The sequence below is a fragment of the Echinococcus granulosus genome, assembly GCF_000524195.1.
Source record: "Echinococcus granulosus chromosome Unknown EG_S00060, whole genome shotgun sequence".
Lineage (NCBI taxonomy): Eukaryota > Metazoa > Platyhelminthes > Cestoda > Cyclophyllidea > Taeniidae > Echinococcus > Echinococcus granulosus.
The window spans coordinates 90,253-108,503 of NW_020170440.1; the positions used below are offsets into that span (position 1 = coordinate 90,253).

The following is an 18,251-nucleotide window of genomic DNA, read 5'->3' on the forward strand; positions in this document are numbered from 1 at the left end:
GATGTTTTGCTTTCTTATTATTCCATCCAATAAAGGAAGGAATCATTTTGAGCCTTGGCCTACTTTGGGATAGAAATTTGATCTGATTGCTGTCAAGGCCTTCGATCGTCCGATTTTGGCCTTGGAAACCAGCGTTTTGCCCCTAAATGAAGCCGTTTTGACTTTTATCTGCTTTTTGGATCATGCTGTCTTCTGCCAGGAGGATAAACATAGTGATCGAATCTTGTCAACCTCTATTACTTGTTTGAACGAATAGTTCATGCTAATCAAAGACCTTTGATAGGGTGAGAGTGGTGCTCACCACGTTGAAATAAGTTTTGAAGGGATGCATGCAGCGTCTCTACAGAGGTTACCGAAGTGGTTCCTTCCTTTGAGAGTACGGTCTGAATCACTGAATGTCTTCGGCGAGTTCGCGAAATTTAGCAAAATGCACCATGTCTAAATAAAGCGAGAAACCTGGCTGTGATACAAACTCATCGTCATCTTCGTGGTTTCAGCGGACCGATCGAACGGGTACTTTTGTCAGCTATGTTGAGTTGTTATCAAATATACATTACGAAGACCTTTTTTTAGTAGAGCGTCTTCCCGCGGATGGGAATTCGACTGGCCAATTCCATCTGTCCTTGAAAGAGGGGTTATTTTTGGTGAGGTGCACTTGCTGTGCTACTGTGTCATTGCATTTTTTCTCATCGGTGCTTACTGAACGGGTGGTGATTCGTGAAGAGGGAAGAGGTAAATCCCCGTTGGACAAAAAGCAACTTTAAATGCCAATTTACCCATCAATCCAAGCAATAGCGAAGCGGTACCTTAACTAAGCGATTTTAAATGTGGAACTACGAATAAGAAAGAATGAAAACTGACCGGCAGCTACACCTGTAACGCCCTCCTGGATTAGGAGAACCCAATAATAAAGCGGAGGAACTATTAAAAGTCACGGGAGGCAAAACGCTAATGTGTGGAACTAAGGAGAGGAAATCAAAAAAAGCTAATTTCGAAGCAATTAACGATACCTAGGTCCATCCACCGTCGCTTCTATCTCACCTTTGCTATCCCTTCACATGTTTCTTTGTCATGCGATTGTTTAGCGTTAAGAGGAGGTCCCCAAAGTTGATGTGGGAGATCTTGGTCCGTCCTCATTCGCCGTATTCCTCTCTCCAACTCATATTTCCCCGTCCGATGCCTGTCACCTTCCCTTGGCACTGAGCAATAACACGACATGGAGATCCACGAATCGGGAAAGTTGAGGTAGAGGCCGAAGTGGATGTTTGCTTGTAGAGTCACATAATGTCTATTGAAAACCGATCTAGCACCTACCTCGAATCCTGTGATCGCTGTCACCATATGAAAAGAGGTTCTTCTTCTTTATTGGATCGATTTATTTGAAAGCAAGTTGTATCAATTTAAGTGATTATTTTGAAGATCAATAGAGGTAGAGTTAATGCCATTTCCTACAAAATGCGATGAATCCAGAAAGTCAATTTGTCAGCCTTACGGTAGTGTTAGGAGCCCGGTAGAGTGTTAGGCAGTTAGCAAGTATCCAGGACAGGAACATAACTATGGACAGAAAACCGCCCACAATTATGGCGATCACTCCATAGTCAAAAGTGGACCTAGAAAACAAAAATTGCGTTGTGTGGAATCTGCAGATGACGTAAAAAACGGGTAGTCATGAGTGAATGAGTGATGATGTAAATCGTTCATGTCAATGGCAACCGGGAGGTCATGGAAGCCGAATAACTACGTACCATAAACATCAACAGCAGATGATGGACATTAAAGCTCTCTCCTCATTTTTACCTCATCAACTGCTGACTGAATGGAATGAGCGCACAAAGGTGTCATCGGTTGTCCATCTCCTTAAAAGGTACAGTCATTAACCACCCCACTCACACATACCGTGCAAGTGCGAACGAGCCGCATTTTCGATTGAGCTCTCCTGCCCAACGGACGCTTGCGTGCAGTGATATCATTTACGCAGTAAGTCGATCAGTTGATGATTTTTTGGTCAGCAAATTTTGTAAGGCCTCCTAATTGGAAAGGATGCAAGAACTGATGCAATGCGAGGACTGACTCAACTCGATGTGAAATTATCTGATACTACCGCAAGTCAGGGGCGAAAGCGTTTCGAAACCAATGCCTCAATCCTCCACCGAAGTAACTTAGGTGGTACCTTTAAGAATCAATGGAGCTAAACCTTACTTTAAGCATATGAGAACCAAAAAAGGCCGTAAGGTCTACGATCTATCATCCCATTCGACTACTGCACAAGCCAATTACAAATTCTGCCTTTGCAGGATGTTTTTTCTTGACAAACAAATAAATTCAATCAACCACCTACCTCTCTTTCTAGCTCATTTTTATTTTCCAATTACATAGTGATTAGTATCACTTGGAGAAATGCGGAATGGTGGAACAAGGAGGATGGGTATGAAACAGTACCATCCGCTCTCGGTCCCTTCCTCTCTCCCAGCCTAAAATGTACGTTTTCTCAAGAGTCAGACTTACAACTAGTTTCGGCAGCATGAGGTTTCAGGCACCCTTGCAAGAGCAGGAAGAGGACTTGCTTTTGACAAGTCCACCCGTCCTGACTCTCACTGAAAAAAAGATTTTCTGGCAATCGTTTGAGAAGATTAATATCAGTCATATTTATCGTTTGGTCTTTAAAACGTGGACAGTGCCTAGGGGATAGGTGCTGTATCGTCCACCACACATACATCCCAGGCATTTTCCCTTGAGGACAAAACGCTATGTGCCTCCGAACTGTGGGATGGGTGGTGAGTACTTTGTTCCTTTACTTCAGGTTGCAATACAAAATCTATTTCTTATCGCCACCAGAGCTTAACCACTTTTTAACCGAATACTACAAACCCGCTAGGTACATTTCTATTAAGCAAACTTCTCCCTTTAGGTTGGAGTGACAGGCCTTACTGATGAATACTCCAGGAAACAGACATTTTTTAGTACCTTTTGGCAGCTATTTAACATTTTTCCCAAAAAAAAACAATGCAAACGTTTGGAAATTTGTGATCCTTTAGTTTCGCTATCTATCAATTCTGCTGTTAAATATCAGATATTTTGGCCATTTCTGAACGAATTCACTATAGTAGGTACTTAAAACACTTTGGCAGCGTGTCATCCAATAACCTATTCTCCGGCAAGATAGGTTCAATTGAATCGCCGATTTAGTCTCCAAAAGCAATTGGCAGGTTCATTTATACCATATTTTTTTTTCAGTAAAGGCACTTGACAAACTTGGAGAAAATTGAAGACAAGGAAGGGTAAAATGCGACTGTAGGTGGTCTGCATAACTTAGGGAGGCCTGCAGCGGGCGTGTTCGCCTGTACACCTCGTAAGTGCCCTAGAAGGCATGGGTGTTGTTTTCAAAGATACATAGTTCAACCTTCATGACTTAAACGAAACAACAGAAGATTCTCTATTAGCGGGTTGGAACCGATACTGATCGATGGATAGTACTGAAATGACGGAAAACCAACAAGAGAACATGCTTGCCGAATACCAACTCCATCACCTGGTAAATGGCTCCAATTTTGGACAAGCGCTTCCATGACCAGCGACCGACACCTAAATAAACTCGCCCATTTTTGAGTAGTACAACTCGTAAAGAAAAGGAATTTTTGCGCACAATAAGGATGCTTGTCACCAAAGGGGAGCTCAGTGTGGGACGAAAGCCGTGTTAACCTTGGATATTAGTTTGATTACACTTCTATCTTGCGCAATGACCATTCAGCCATGTCTATGACCTCCTAGCCTTCCTGTACGTAAACAGCATTTCCTCCATATTGATATAGCTTTCTACGGCTAGAGGGGGTGGATATTATGTTAGACAAAACACGGCTTATAAGTACACGTGCTTGTTCATAAGAAAGACTGAAATCTCCCCCAAAAATCGTCTTTTTTCCGAACTAACAAACTGGCTCTGTGAACCGTTAAAAGCCTACGAATTATGGGCAACGGTCTCTTACAAATGAAGTTACGTATCTATCCAAGGAAAAAAATCCAAAAACTAACCTTTTCTCAGACACTTAGGTTGATAAGCTACTAAAATGGAATAAAGGCATCAACCCACAGTAACTCCAAATTGTTATTAGGATCGGTAAAACTCTTTCCTTCGCTTCTGCTGTTAAATAAATCGAAGGCCATTAAAAGGATACCAACGAGGAGCATGCAGGGCCCACCAATTAGTAGAGCTTGGGAACAGATCTTCAGAGCCATTTGGCAAACCACAGTGCAACACACTCCCTCTCCACTTCCCAGTTTCGGTGGAGATCATAACCACGCCGCTGTTATTATGCTTTGAAGCAACCTGTACGAAAATGGCTTCATGAGGTTTACCTTTTGCGTTGAGTCAGTGACCTAGGCTTTCTGTACGTTTCATGGTGACATGTTTAGAGACAACCTACTCCGACGTGAATTTCATGAATCTACTCCATGAAGAGGAACGGCAGTGCTGCTAAATGTTACAGCAGGAATTTATCCGCTCTAATGGCTGAATCTACGGAGACCTATGACACAATTACTTGCAATGCGTTGCCACAAACTGACAAGGACCACATCTCATACAAATTTAACCTAGATTTGTAGACAGGGAAATCGAGATGTTGCGCAACTACTACGTTAAAGACGAATGTTTGGGCAAAAAAACGGCCTTTTCTTATAAAATGTGAGTAAAGATTTAACAAAATCCGCTTATACGCTACTATATTTAAAAGTACTATGAATTATTTGCAATAACTTCATATGCATACTAAGGGACAAAACGGCTTTATTTCCTAGTCCTTCACTATGCCCAACTGCATTGACCTCATCCATTAGAATATGAAGAGAACTGCTCAATAATCACTACTAAAAATCTATTAAAATAGTAAGGGAGTAGATCGCAACTGCTTGACGTGTCTGAGGTCGGTTACTAGGGTTTGACATCAATATTATGCAGCGATAATAATTTTGATAGTCTGTTGGCTTTTGTCTACACCAATCAACTGTCCGATTTGCTAATGCCACCTTATGATTAATCACTTAAAGATCAGCGCTATGATTTGATTGGTGCTTATTTCAATTAATTAAATTTCGAACCCTCGCTTTGATTTCGACTAAACCATTTTGCCATCTGGAGTATGCAATCCATGAAAGTGGTTTTTTGAAGCTAGTTGGACAGATCTAAGCTTGATGACTTAACGTTTAGACAAAAAAGGTAGAACGAGGGTTGAGAAGAGTCTGGCAAGTTGCGTCGAAAATATATTTACTGGTCTAAAGGCATTCCTATACCATTGTGTCTTACTAAGGATTCCTCACCATCCAAATCCCTTATCTACCCTTCCGGTTCATTGACTTCTGCAAGGCTGTCACTCCTGACAGCTCCGTCGCGAAAGTAGATCCGCACGAAGCGACGGCCAGTTTTTTTTCTGCAGAAATGCAAATTAGGAGAACTGTAGCGCTGTTAATATAGTCTATTCGCATAAGAGAAGCGTGGGATTTTTGATCAAAGTTAATACTGTCAAATCGAATTTTCTATCTACAAAATACTAGTCCCACCGACTAAAATGGGGAAATTCGCTCCAGCTTAAAATGATATGAGATATCTTTTAGCTGGTGGGATCTAAAATAATGAAATACAATACGTTATACAGCCTAACGGGGCTACTTTTATCAACGGGGCTCATGGCCATCCTAGAGCCAATGCATTCCACTGATGTCATTTTCCCGGACCTTCCATATACTTTTTAAACAATTCCATTCCAAAGACTTTTTGAGGATATCTCTAGCTTTTCGGAACTATAAAATATTGATCAAAAAACCTTTTGCTTAAGAAGCTTTCGAATCCCGAGTTTCAAAACAAAGAAAGTCTTAACCCCTATAACCATATTACGTGAATTGTTGGTATCCGACTGCTTGAAATTCGAAATATAACTATGGTTTGAGCAATTTGAGCATTAAAAAAGCACAAAAGCTCTCAAATCTATTTAAACCCGATATATCCATTCCCATACAAAAGTGATATGTTAGCTTTATGCGCAGACAAGCATTTGCTCCTAATAATCTTCCTAAAGTCTATTTATTTATGAAAATGGTTATCTTTAAAACTTGCACGCGTGTTAAAGTTAGTAATTTTCAAACACTAAGTAGTGCATAAAAGCAATTTAATCTAAATGGAAGGATGAGGTTTTGTGGTCCATATTTTGTAAGTTTATTTAAATAATTACTCATTCGTCAATACGATACGATTTCACTTCTTCAAGGTAGAATAAGGTATTTTATTTTAAATCCTTTGTTATAAACTGGATAGCTGCGGTTACAAAGCTTAGTTTATCTCAATGTTAATAAAAAAAGGACGCTTTATTCTTTGCTGCAGCCAAAAATAAGGGAACTTTTAAAGAAAATGCTAAAATGGCCTCATAAAATATCGTTGACACTTAAAGTAAGAAATTCTTTACTGCTCGCGAGCCAAGAACTTGTTAGCTTGCCACAAGTTACACTGACAATGGTCATTTGGTAGATTAGCCACAGCATCTGCCGTCTCAATTGAGCTATGCAAATCAGTCAGCCCTGCTGTGCCTCTTCTTTCTCCAGACGCCTCACGTTTTTTCCTTTTCTTTGCTTCACATGACTCCGTTGCCATTCCGCCAATGGCGACAGTTGTGCGGTGGAGTTCATAGACTTCATAAGGTCTTCCTTAATCTATCTTAATCAAAGTCTGCAATAAAGTTATCCCTAAGAAAGGCCAAAACAGGTACCCTTTCGGGACTCTTCTCAATAACTGCGAGCGATTCGAGTCTGGCTAAAAGAAATTAATTTTCTATTACAAGTAACTAAAGAAAAGGGTATTCAGTGTTGTTTTGCCCAATCACGTCTTCAAATTGGTAGTGCCCACTTGTTTTAGCAAGATCTGGTTGATAAAAGTTCATATTTTACTTGGAATTCGGACGCTAACCTCTTAATACCCCACAAATAGAACTCTCTTTTTGCATTACCCTGAACGCAATCAGCAACAAAGATGTTGAATGAAGTAAGAAGGAAAATTGGTTCATGCTGTACACGTATGGTACTACCTGACGCCCGAAGGAAATACCTGATTCCCTATTTCGTGTGGGGTTTCTAGTGGCTACATTAATATTTGGTCTCGTTTGATGCTCTGCTGATTGCTATTCCCACATATAAGTTGATCGTTTGAATAACTTCTTGGCCGCTCCTCCAATAAAGCTTTATTGTGCGTTTATTGGTGCAAGGCTTTGTCGACAAGTCCCTTCACTAGATCAAATTACATAGACTTTCGGACAGGCATTCAAATGTTTTTAATCCGCTTTCCAATCGTAAAAAGTGCTCTTTTTTACGCATTAAAAAAGTTTAAAATTGCACCAACAAGTTTACTTCCCCTTTCTTTTCCCATTGGTTGAGCCAAGTAATGGCAACACTCAACTGAAAGTTTCTTGCTTACAGCCTCTTTCGTACACGCTTTTTGAGAAGAGCAAGTAAAATCGGAGTCCAAATCACATGCAGAAGCAGTACTTGTTAAATAATTAAACAGAAAACGGTGCCCTCTTTGAGCTACCCAATCCAATTATCAATGGTCCCTTACTCGCACTACTCAGTCGTTCTATGTCGTGAAACGGATTCTTGATTGGTTTATCAGTTCAGACAAACAAGCATTTTACTGAATTTCGCGCTTTCATTACCAAGTACACTTGTTAAGCAAAGGTCTGAATGTGCCATCTGCTGAAGTTCTTTTTGACCTCGCAAAGTGTTTTAAAAATCCAACGCATGGATTTGAATCTTGAACATTAATTATGGGAAGCAGAATAACGTCATTTGCAAAAAATAAAGTTCTTCGGTCCTGTTGGCCCATAAGAATAAATAAGCAAAATTTTATATATACTTTTCCAACGGAAACAATAAGTAGAAATCTAATTTTTGTTCATATCGGTTGGCCAATGAAATTTGTGTTATTTTCACCTCCTTTCCAATGTGGAGATGCGGGGTAACTTAAGCAGACTGGCAGAGTGCAGGCGATTTCTACCCGTCCGCATCATAAAGCAGCCTACCAATGCAGCACTTTTTTTCGTGCTCTCTAATGTGCATATTTTCCTGCTTTTGACTTCGCCCTCAATCCATCAAATGTTGGTTGGATATTGGGTGGGTGCGATTAGCGATTCATTGACCCACGAATCAATCGAGTTAGACTCGATTCCAAAGCAGTAGATGTTCCCCATAAAGTATATTATTGAAAAATTCGCAAAAGTGCAGTATTAATGTGATCGTTAAAACAAATGTTTAGTACTTACGTTCCATGCGAAGGGATTGCCGAGGCGGAAGCCATCAAACAAATGAATGTCGTGTACATGTCAGGTAAGAGGAGGCTTTGAAGATTATCAATTTGTCAGTTGTTGCTCCTTTCTAGTACCCAATAAATGCTTGTAGAACGTTTTGTGGGTTGTTTAACTCTTAAACACTATAACGGCTGACTCGTGATGCAAAGGACTATTCCAATCGCCCTCTCATTCCTGTTATCCATAAAAACAATCTGCTTGTTACCCACTTCATACCTCTGATGCAGGGATAACCCCAACTCCAGGAGTCTGTGCTTGCTTTGTGTATGTAGACTGGTTGGGCTGCAAACGCAGCTGATCACAATAAATGAATGCTTTGCTGAAGGCCGAAGAACAAACACAGTTTTGACCTACCTCTCCGGCAAGGTACAACTCATCTCCTGAAGGAGCCAGGACTAATTAAAAAAAGGTATGTCAGAACCTCGAATCGTAGGCCAAAAAACTAGCCCTGGAGAAGGAGTTTAATCACCTTCGTCCTCTGCACTTCCCTCATTCACATAGACAAGAAGAGTACCTAGTAAATAATAGCGAGATAGAAGGGTAAATAATTCGAGTTAGTTTAGTTACCTTCTCGTGGAGGCAGGGCTCTTGTACCACAGTACAGATTCTTTCAAATAGTGAAGTTTTTGAAATATTCCACCGCTTTTTAATTACCTAACACCCTGGTAGTGGATTTTAGTTCCGTCCCGATTGCATTCCTTCCTGGATGCGGCTACTATCCGTTAAATTATCCCCTAACTGCCCTGGTAACAATGTTTCCTGCAAAATTTTTATTTATTTTTGTGCTTTCTGGTAGAATATAGTGATCCAGCTTATTTCAATAGCACCCATTTGAGTGGTGCCCCCAAACAAGGCTCCACGGTATTTTAGGGTAATTAGGTGCTTCCCATGTGTAAAATCTACCTGGCAAAATAACCTTTTTGCCTAACAACACCATTATTTAAACTGTAACACAATGATTCTCGCATTCCATCAGCAGAAAAAGTAGCAGAATGAAAATGTCAGGCGATTAGCTCCCTTCAGGTGATTAACAGCCTTGGTGATACGTGTGCATGTGTGTGTGTGAGGAATACAAATGCGTGTCTTTTACAGTAGAGTTTGATCTTTGCTTTCGGTTCTGAGGTGGCACGCAATTTTCACTCTTCTGCCTGTCAGTCTATCTATCTCTCTATCTATAAATTCATTCTGTATCCATCTATTCACGTGTCCATTTATTCACCTGTCCGATCGCCCCGGACCCATACATCTAGCCATTCATCCCGAATTTGCGTACCTCTACCAAATATTTCCACACATCTAGTCCAATCATCTTTACACCCGGATATATTTTGAATCCTTTCATTCACCTTCTAGAGAGGCTCCTAAATTAGTCTCTTTCCTCCATCTGTTCACCCTTTTCCATTTCTATCATAAGTCCTATCTGCATTCAGCTAGGATAAATCAACTCATCCAAGGTTTATTCATCCACCCTGAAATAGTCGATCCACTCTACCATCCACCCCTTAATTCTAAGCCTATCATCATTTACCTGAGACTCATCTACACATATTTCGATCTTTCCAGCCATCTCGAATCGCTTTTTGTCCTTCCAAGACCCGTACATCCATTCCAGACCCTTCCATCCTATTTCCACATCTGTGAGCTTCAAAAGATGTCATCTCCGTGGCGAGACAATACCCCTCGCTGAAACACGATACCGTCCTGTACTATAATGCCAGAAGCGGTGGCAACACCGAGATGCTAGATATTTAGTGGATTGCATTCCCTTCCCCTAGGACTGACAACATTCACATTCCCGATTGCCATTAATGCGATTGTTGCTTACAGTTTGTGTGCATTTGTAAGAAAAATGAGCCATGAAAATGTCTTCTTTATTCCAAAGTTTTTAAAATGGGTGATTACCACCAAATATAGGAAACTGCTATGGTTTGGTTATCGTGCCACGAACAGTCCCCCCATTCATTCATTATATCTGCATTCCCCCATTTTCACTCTCTCTGTTTTTTGCTCCAAACTTTAATGTTTTGAATCTCCAAACCATCTTTTTACCCACTCACTCGCCTCTGTTCGGTCTGGTCTTTTTCATCTATCTCTCGAGCTCATCCATCCCTGAATCATGTGATAACTCATCTCGGCGTCCTTATACCCATTTTGGTTTCACCAAACCATGAAGCAATCCCCAAAAATCAGTGTAAATCTATCCATCTTGTTTCCATTTACCCATCTTGTATCCATCTACCTCTACAAGACTTATCAATCCATTAAAAATAAATGTGTTTTCGGTCTATCTACCCATTTCTCTTAAACTTTTGCTAAGAAAGACGGAAAAGGAGACGAAAATGAAGTGCTCCTGAAGAATAGGAGGTGAGTTTATTCGTTGATTTGGGTGAGCAGTTGAAGGTAAAAGTAACTGGTGGATTCCAGATCAGATTTCATAATCGTTCTTTCATGAAATCCAGTTCACCCGATCCATCGGTCGTTCATGAATTCAGGGAATTTCATGCCATTTGTCTTGGATGTGCCCGCATCTAATCCCTTCAACTCCGCTCCGTCAATCCCGCATCCATTCATCCATCCATCTGTCCACCCATTCCGTATCCATCCATTTCATTGCCTTCCTCATGCCTGTGCCATTTTACCGGAAATCCTTGGCTCATTTTTCATCTCATAATGTCAAAGTATGTGTTGCCGTTTTAAGCCACAAAAAGGGCACATTTGAGTGAGTGAGTGCTTACCTTACTGCAATGTGATGCTTCCCACGTTCCATTTACAGAATGCAGATGCAATGCCATGTCCGACAGTAAGTGGCTTGGAGCACTTTCCCTCTTGGGATGCAATTTACGGTCTCAGATCAGCGTCTCCGAATATGGGAACGAATTGCGACGTAGAAACTTGTCTTTGTGCGACAAAGGTCTATAGGTGACGCTGTTCACTGAAGGTGAGTTTTCCTGCTAATCAATTGCTTTAGCGGTTGCAATTAAAGAGGACGATCAGCTCTATCATAATTTGACAAAGAAAACGCTTTGAGTTAACATATTTTGTAAAAGGAATCAAACCGAGTGTTTAACAGTTGCAATCCCCGGAAAAGATCGTGTTGGGTCAGCTTCTAACAGGCAATATCCAATACAGTAGCTTCTTGAATACATCCACTTATCCATCTCGACGTCGATCGCAGATTTATCCAATCCCATATCTTTCCAACCACTCGTCCAGCACTACCTATATCTAATACAAACCTATGATTGGTCCTTCCCTCTTTCCATACACTCATGTACTCAATCCAATTTACCTACACACCTACCCCTGCATCCATCCCTGATCCAGCCGTTCGTCGATCCACTAATAACTTCAGCCACTCCAGTTTTAGGCATTGAATCCAGATCAATCCATCTAAGATATACTTGCCCATTGGTTTCAAAGGATGCCTTTGAATTTAACAATCAAAGCCATCTCTTCAGAGGATGAGATCATCCTCCTCCAGTTCCAGCCAATTAGGCAGTGAAAACAGAAGAAGCTTTAGGCGAATGTGCGACATCTGGGAAGCTGCTGGCGATTAGCGGTACTTCCAGCCACAATTTGTAAGCCTGTTCAAAAGACTGTTTTACTTTTAGCCGAATTGCACTACAACCGATGGCTTTTTTACCCAGTGCTCGATTTCTGCTTTTGGTAGAAAATGAGTGAAAACCTTGGCTATTTGGTAATCGCTAAATCTAATGAGCCTCTTTGTTGTGGTTTTAGAGGTCGAACGATTAGAAAGCACTCGAACAACTAAGTGGGCTTGAATGTGCTTGAATATTTGATCGAATGCATTTGATGAATGATTGGATAAAGACTGACCACAAAAGTCAGCTTTAGTCTTCCTTCCATTTTCATATTCTTGTTGATTCCTATAAGTGCGTGTGTGTATGTGTATGAAGACCGTTAAAGACTGATTTTCTTTGGTGTCCACGTCAATTACAGGCAATAAAATCGTGCAGAGGCTGAAGTATGATTTGGAAATTATTAGAAAATCTTCTCAAAGACCATTATGGGTAATTTCGCAATTCTTCCAAAAAATTGCTTACATCTACGAAATTAATGTTGTTGAGATATCAAGCCAGCAATATCCTTAAATTGCGAAAGCTCGAAATTTTATCAGTTACCAATACTTCTCCGCGGTATATAATCAAATCTGTGGCTTTACTTTACAGATAAATTAGTCTGATGGACCACGTCCGCGATCCTCCAGTTTTCCCTAATTCATATCTGACAACCTCTTAGCAGATGATAGGACATTTGATCCCTCATTGATTGCGTTACTAAATGGAACGTACTTTCAAAAGTGAATATTTTCACTATGGTGACGGGTGACTTTAAGCTTACCAATTTTAAATCCTGATCATGCCATTCTACCAATCAGAGAGGTAGAGATGAATACGTACTGCTCATTTGTAACTCCGGTGCGGCAAATTAATGCAGAAGGTGTGACAATAAACAAATAACCTAGACGTCAGGTCTTATTTATGAATTCAGTCATCAGATATTGTTATTGTAGTGATACAGAAGAGGTGATTCGTTACCCACGTTAAAGATAGTGTAAGGGTTGTAAAGTTGTCTAGTGAATGTCCGCCTACATACCGTTTTGGCTACCAGCTCCAGCACTTTCGGTCGTTGTTGCACAACTTCTCCCACTAAAAATTACTAAAACAACAATAATACACCGTCCATATAGTCAGCCTCTTGGGATACAGAGAGGAAGAAAGTTGCTGATGCATCGTTTTGAGAATCTTCGAGATTTCCCTTACAGTAGAAGCGTACATCGTGTGCATTTTCATGAAAGTTCTTTCAGAGATAGGACCTGACCGGGGAAGCATGGAATCTTAGGCTGTACGTTGATCCACATAGGGCATTTTCAAAGATGTTCCTCTTCTGCATCAGCCTTTGAAACTGCCTTTTTATCAAAATGAAACGAGTTGTGAGACAGACTTCATAGCTTAGTTTATCTCGTAGCTTCAGGGGGATATATCTGTCGCGCCCTTTCAATGCACTAAATGATGTTCGGCACAGGTCCCATTCCGTAGGGTTATTTGTATATTCGTGAGAAGGTCGTGGCCGGTGAGCGGAGGGAAAAGGAGAGGTTAGATGCTAACGTTTTTCTTCCTTAGGGAAAAGTGGGCACTAACTAAGTTGTCAAATGAGCATGATATTTTGTCTCAGATAGCCCAAATTTCTGATAGAAATTAACCGTTTCTCCGACAGGAGTCATGGCCACAGAATGATTCAACTGATTTTCGTTTCAATTTTATTAAAAGAATGTAAGCTATATAGTAATAATTCACTCTTGGAGATACCAGCAGACTTCGGATTTTAAGGGAACTCTATCAATGCCAGAGGTGATGGGAATACTAGAACTAGGAAGAATACGTGTGATTAAGGGGTGAACAAATGATTTTTCCCCAGACTTCAACCAAAGGGTAAGAGGTGGTGGTGTGAGTTCGAGTAAACGTTCCCAATTTTGCTATTCCTGTCACTTTCTGATCCAAAGGAAATGTATTATGATTGTTGTTCTTCGGACAAATATCACTAGGCTAATGCAGTTAAGGTAGTAAATTTAACACAAATCAAATTAAAAATGAGTAGATTTTATTGGACGATGATTGAATAACTCCAAACGAATTGGCGACCCTAATTAAATTTGGGAATCCATACAATCTACCATGAGTTCTTTTTAACAATAATTAACAGATAAAGCTTTTCTTTTCCTTAAAAGGTATGAATAAGGAAACAATGAATACCAAGCATTTGTAAAAGGCTATTTGATAATTTATGCACCTTAGTTCCTTTTAATTGACTAATGGATAAGGTGGAAATATATACTTCTGCTTACTTGAAATGGTGTTCACCAGGGCTCGATTAATCACAAATCCACTCAGTATCACAAATTCTCCTAAATATTTTTTTACTCTTGGCTTTAATAACAGGGTTATTTGAGACATACTTGGGCCAATTAGCAGATCAGACACTCGTTTGACCAATGGTCGGTTGGAGACGACGCCAATACCCCTTTAGTCTCCACTACACCCCTCTACCGCCCCCACCCATCCGGCCAATCAATGCGTCTATCCTCCTTTTGGCGTGACTAGCTTAACAAGCAGCGCGCCTTTTTCACACTGCTAGTTATCATAGCACACCAGTTGCTACCAGGCTACGTAGATTGGTTGGAAAATCACCCCCTTCTCTACTACCACTGCTTCAGTGGAATCGACATTTTCCAGTCGATCTGTGAGATCTGTGAGTGGCCATTTTTTTTCGGTATTTGTTCAGCAGAACAAGGAATTGTAGATTTTGAATTAACCGTAGGAGAATGGGAAGGATAAAGAAGCGCACCAATTCATGAGGTGTCTAGGCTTGCAATCTGGCCTTATACCTGCCACGTGTGAGCATTACTCATCGGCGAATAGTCGATAAATTACGCCGCGTGACGCATGCACATGAAAGTCGACAAATTTTTGCACTTGCCATGAAACCAGGGAAGATGGCTAGCTGTTCTAGGTAGGAGGCAAAGTCTTCCTCCTATTTAAAGTGACTAAACATATGTGCGAAACGATTAATAGAGTAAATCACTCGACACGCATAAATAGCTTTTCAAATAAAATGCTAAAGATGTGTCACTCTACTTCATTCGTTTTAACTGAGTTGGAAACTATGACCGTTTTTTTGAGAAAAATGGAAATGAACGGCTTTTTTGCGATTTGATGATATGCGTAAATAAAATTGGATCATTTTAAAGCGCTGCCTAGTACAATCACCTCGCCATGGCATTACTCAAGCAACCTGATACATATCTAAGCGTGGATGACATTCAAAGAATAATATAATTCTGAAAAAGGCTTTGACAATTTAAATATATGCTTTTTATGTGTTTACTAAAAAATTTGCTTCATTTTTCCGGGTTTTGTTTTCCGGTATGTTTATTAAAACAAGAGAATTATTTGTAATATGCTGTTTTAAAATATCAGCATCGAGTTCGCCTAGTAGAGTTGATTTGTACAAGTGCTTTCAAATATGAAGCTTTTATACCATAATTTTTATGCTCCATTTAATTTTTTCGGTTTTCTACCCTTAAAGATCAATTGTTGAAAATACTTAACCAGAACAATAAGGATTCTACGTGGTTGCAAGCTAGTAAGCATCAAAATCACCCATTTACGATATTCGTTTTAGAATTAAATAGCCGAAAAAGAACGACGATTTTATTTCGCCCCAATTCCTTTACTTCATTAGCCAATAGCGAAAGAGAAGTCCTTGATGCGTTGATTCATGAATACATAGTAGTCGTTAAAGCTCCCTAATAGCTCTTCATAAATAGTGGTAGATGGAGTAGGCCCGCGCACCATTAAAACAAAGGCAGACAAGCTAGGTACGTTCTACCTCGGCGCCCTTTGTCGCTATTACACCCTTCTGTAATCTAACCATCGTATCGTCGGTTGATGCATTGGCGCCGTTCACCCGTCCAATAGACCAAAAGAACACCATCCTGATGTGGATTTTGGTGGGGTTCTCCATGCCACTTTCGGGTAGATAAGCTGCACCAGAGTGGAAGAGATGTTTTACTGCAAAAATATCTCGTGGAATCTTTTTCCCAAAGACCAATCCACTCTCCAAGTCGGTAAAGATTGACCGTCGGCTATCTGTGTTTGGCAGATGGTTAAGTGACGACCATTACAAGAGTACCTAAGCGAGGTAGAGTCACTCACCCGACAGGAACAAAGATCATGCCATGATTTCCCATCTCAGCGAGTAGGCTTGTGAATCAATCGATAAGGGCAAATCTCACAGATTTTGATAGAGTTCATCAGTCGTGTCCACTTTGGATAGGCTGTATCGCTTACGTCTGGACGATGTTCCACAAAGAATGGACTTCATGAGACTGACAAGTGCTTTTTATAAGAGCATTCGTTGAATAACATAATATGGAGTCCCGAGGCTTCCCCGAAGCCATAACGCGCCGGAAAGGCCTAGGTGATTATTTCTACATCACTGCAGCGACACAACGAGTATCCCCCGGATTTGCTTCCAGGTGTCCTTCTCCCTTTCCATTCCATTCGCAACTTGAATGCAATCCATCACCCAGCCCATTTTATGAGGGTCCTTATTCCGTCTCGCAAAATCAACAACTGGTGCTAATCATAAACCCTCAAACCGATCATTAGTATTGTAGCGATTTGGTGTTTTGTTTAACCACATGGGTACTTCATTCTCCGCAGCTGATACTCCTCACTCTGCAGGCAGCCTTTTACCCCTTTCAGTAGGTCAGTAAGTAGTAGGTTCTTCCCCACCACTCTGGCTTATTGAGACTTTAAGGAGGACTCACGAGGCTACATTCCGTCCACGCACGTCCTCGTAGCTAAGATTCTGCTAAACAAAATTTCAATTCGTGTTTCCTGATAATGGGGAAAGGAAAAGCAACCATCACCATCGCCATTGATTATCCTATAATCACCTCATCTGATGCAATTTCAGAGGGAATGGAATTTAATTAATTTCGTGGAGGACATTAATGAATTTGCCCAAGGCGAACACAAACCGTCATCTAGGCAATGAATTTTAATTCCTTGTGATTCTCTTTTTCCTTTCCAGCGTGAATTTTATTTCTCACTTTCAAAAGGGCCATTTTACTTCCGGTAGGTGCCTTATTTTATTTTCCACTTGTTCGCACTTCTGCTTTTGGTTTCATGTTCTTGAGTTGAGAAGACCGCTCGGAGAAAGACATCTTTATTGCGGCAATGTGGAAGAATTTTTTTGGGGAAGTTAAAGCTTGCCTCCCCCTTCTCTCCCTCCTCGGGGATGGATGACGTCCTCTCGGTCAGTACGAATCGCTCTGCTCTGAATCTTCTCTGAAGTCGTAGTAATGTAATGCAAGAGAATAAGTTGCTTACTAACGTAAAAAAGAGCTGAGAGGCGATCACCCATAGCCCAAAGGCCACATCGCGCCCTGAAGTGCCCGCGCAATTCAAAATATCAGATCTCTACATAGATTACTCTGTAGAGATTTCCGCGACAAACGTTCAGCCGTAATTTACCAAAACAAATTGCTGAATTTTTTAGTTTGTCACTGTTTCAGAATTTGGACTAGCGAAATTCCATCTCTATTACCCAGGCAATTGGAAGGGTAGAAAAACAAACCCATCTTTTAAAAGTGGACACAAGATATACAAATGCCAGGTTAAGGGAAAAATGACGCTCAGATCTTCCATTTAAAACAGCTGTTCTTCGTCGGCACCCCCACATTTAGCACATTTGAGACATTTGCATTGTTTAGAGCCCCTCAACGGGAAGTCACTTATTGACACCTGACCTGGCAATCGCCAGCGCGTTCCCGCCAATGGTAGTTTGGAAAGAGCACACAGCTACAATGCAAGTCACAGAACTATTTATGAAGCAAAACTTCGAATGTGCTGGTTTTTGGACTTTTTATTCTTCTATGGCTGACCCTGACAGTTCAACAGGATAAGTTATCAAAGAATGGGCACCAATTAGAGGTCAAAATGCCAATCTCTGATTAGTCACGCCTTGAAGCATCGTCAGATGAATTTTGAGGTTAAATGATGTGTTTATGGTTTGAATGTGTGTTCCTGTCGCATTTCGCTTCCAATTAAGTGCAGATAATGCGTATCCGGTCCTCCGATTATCACCGTAAGTCGGTGTATTAATGGGAGTACTGTAGATGGTTCTTCGGGATTTAGAATCAGGTGAAATCTAGCCACAATGCAGACGTTGAGATCGGAGTAGATGTCAAAAGTCAATGCACTTTCCATTGTTCTTATGTCATAAGTCTTGTAAAAATTTATCCTGTCACAACAGGTTTCGCACCTTTGTAACCCCTTGTGGTAGTCTCCGGTCTCCCAAATCGGAGATGTTCTTGTTCTT

The 18,251-nt window shown here is 40.7% G+C and overlaps 1 protein-coding gene across 1 annotated transcript; it reads right to left on the reverse strand. All coding sequences in view use genetic code 11, as the record gives it.

The window, feature by feature from the left end:
- Nucleotides 1–7,345: 7,345 nt before the first annotated feature.
- Nucleotides 7,346–14,317, reverse strand: EGR_06605 (hypothetical protein; the record flags this gene model as incomplete). Its single annotated transcript, XM_024495854.1, has 5 exons — nucleotides 7,346–7,523; nucleotides 7,692–7,919; nucleotides 10,168–10,211; nucleotides 11,986–12,353; nucleotides 14,209–14,317. The coding sequence occupies 5 exons, from the start codon at nucleotides 14,315–14,317 to the stop codon at nucleotides 7,346–7,348; spliced, it is 927 nt and encodes a 308-aa protein (XP_024349712.1).
- Between the last annotated feature and the right edge of the window lie 3,934 nt (nucleotides 14,318–18,251).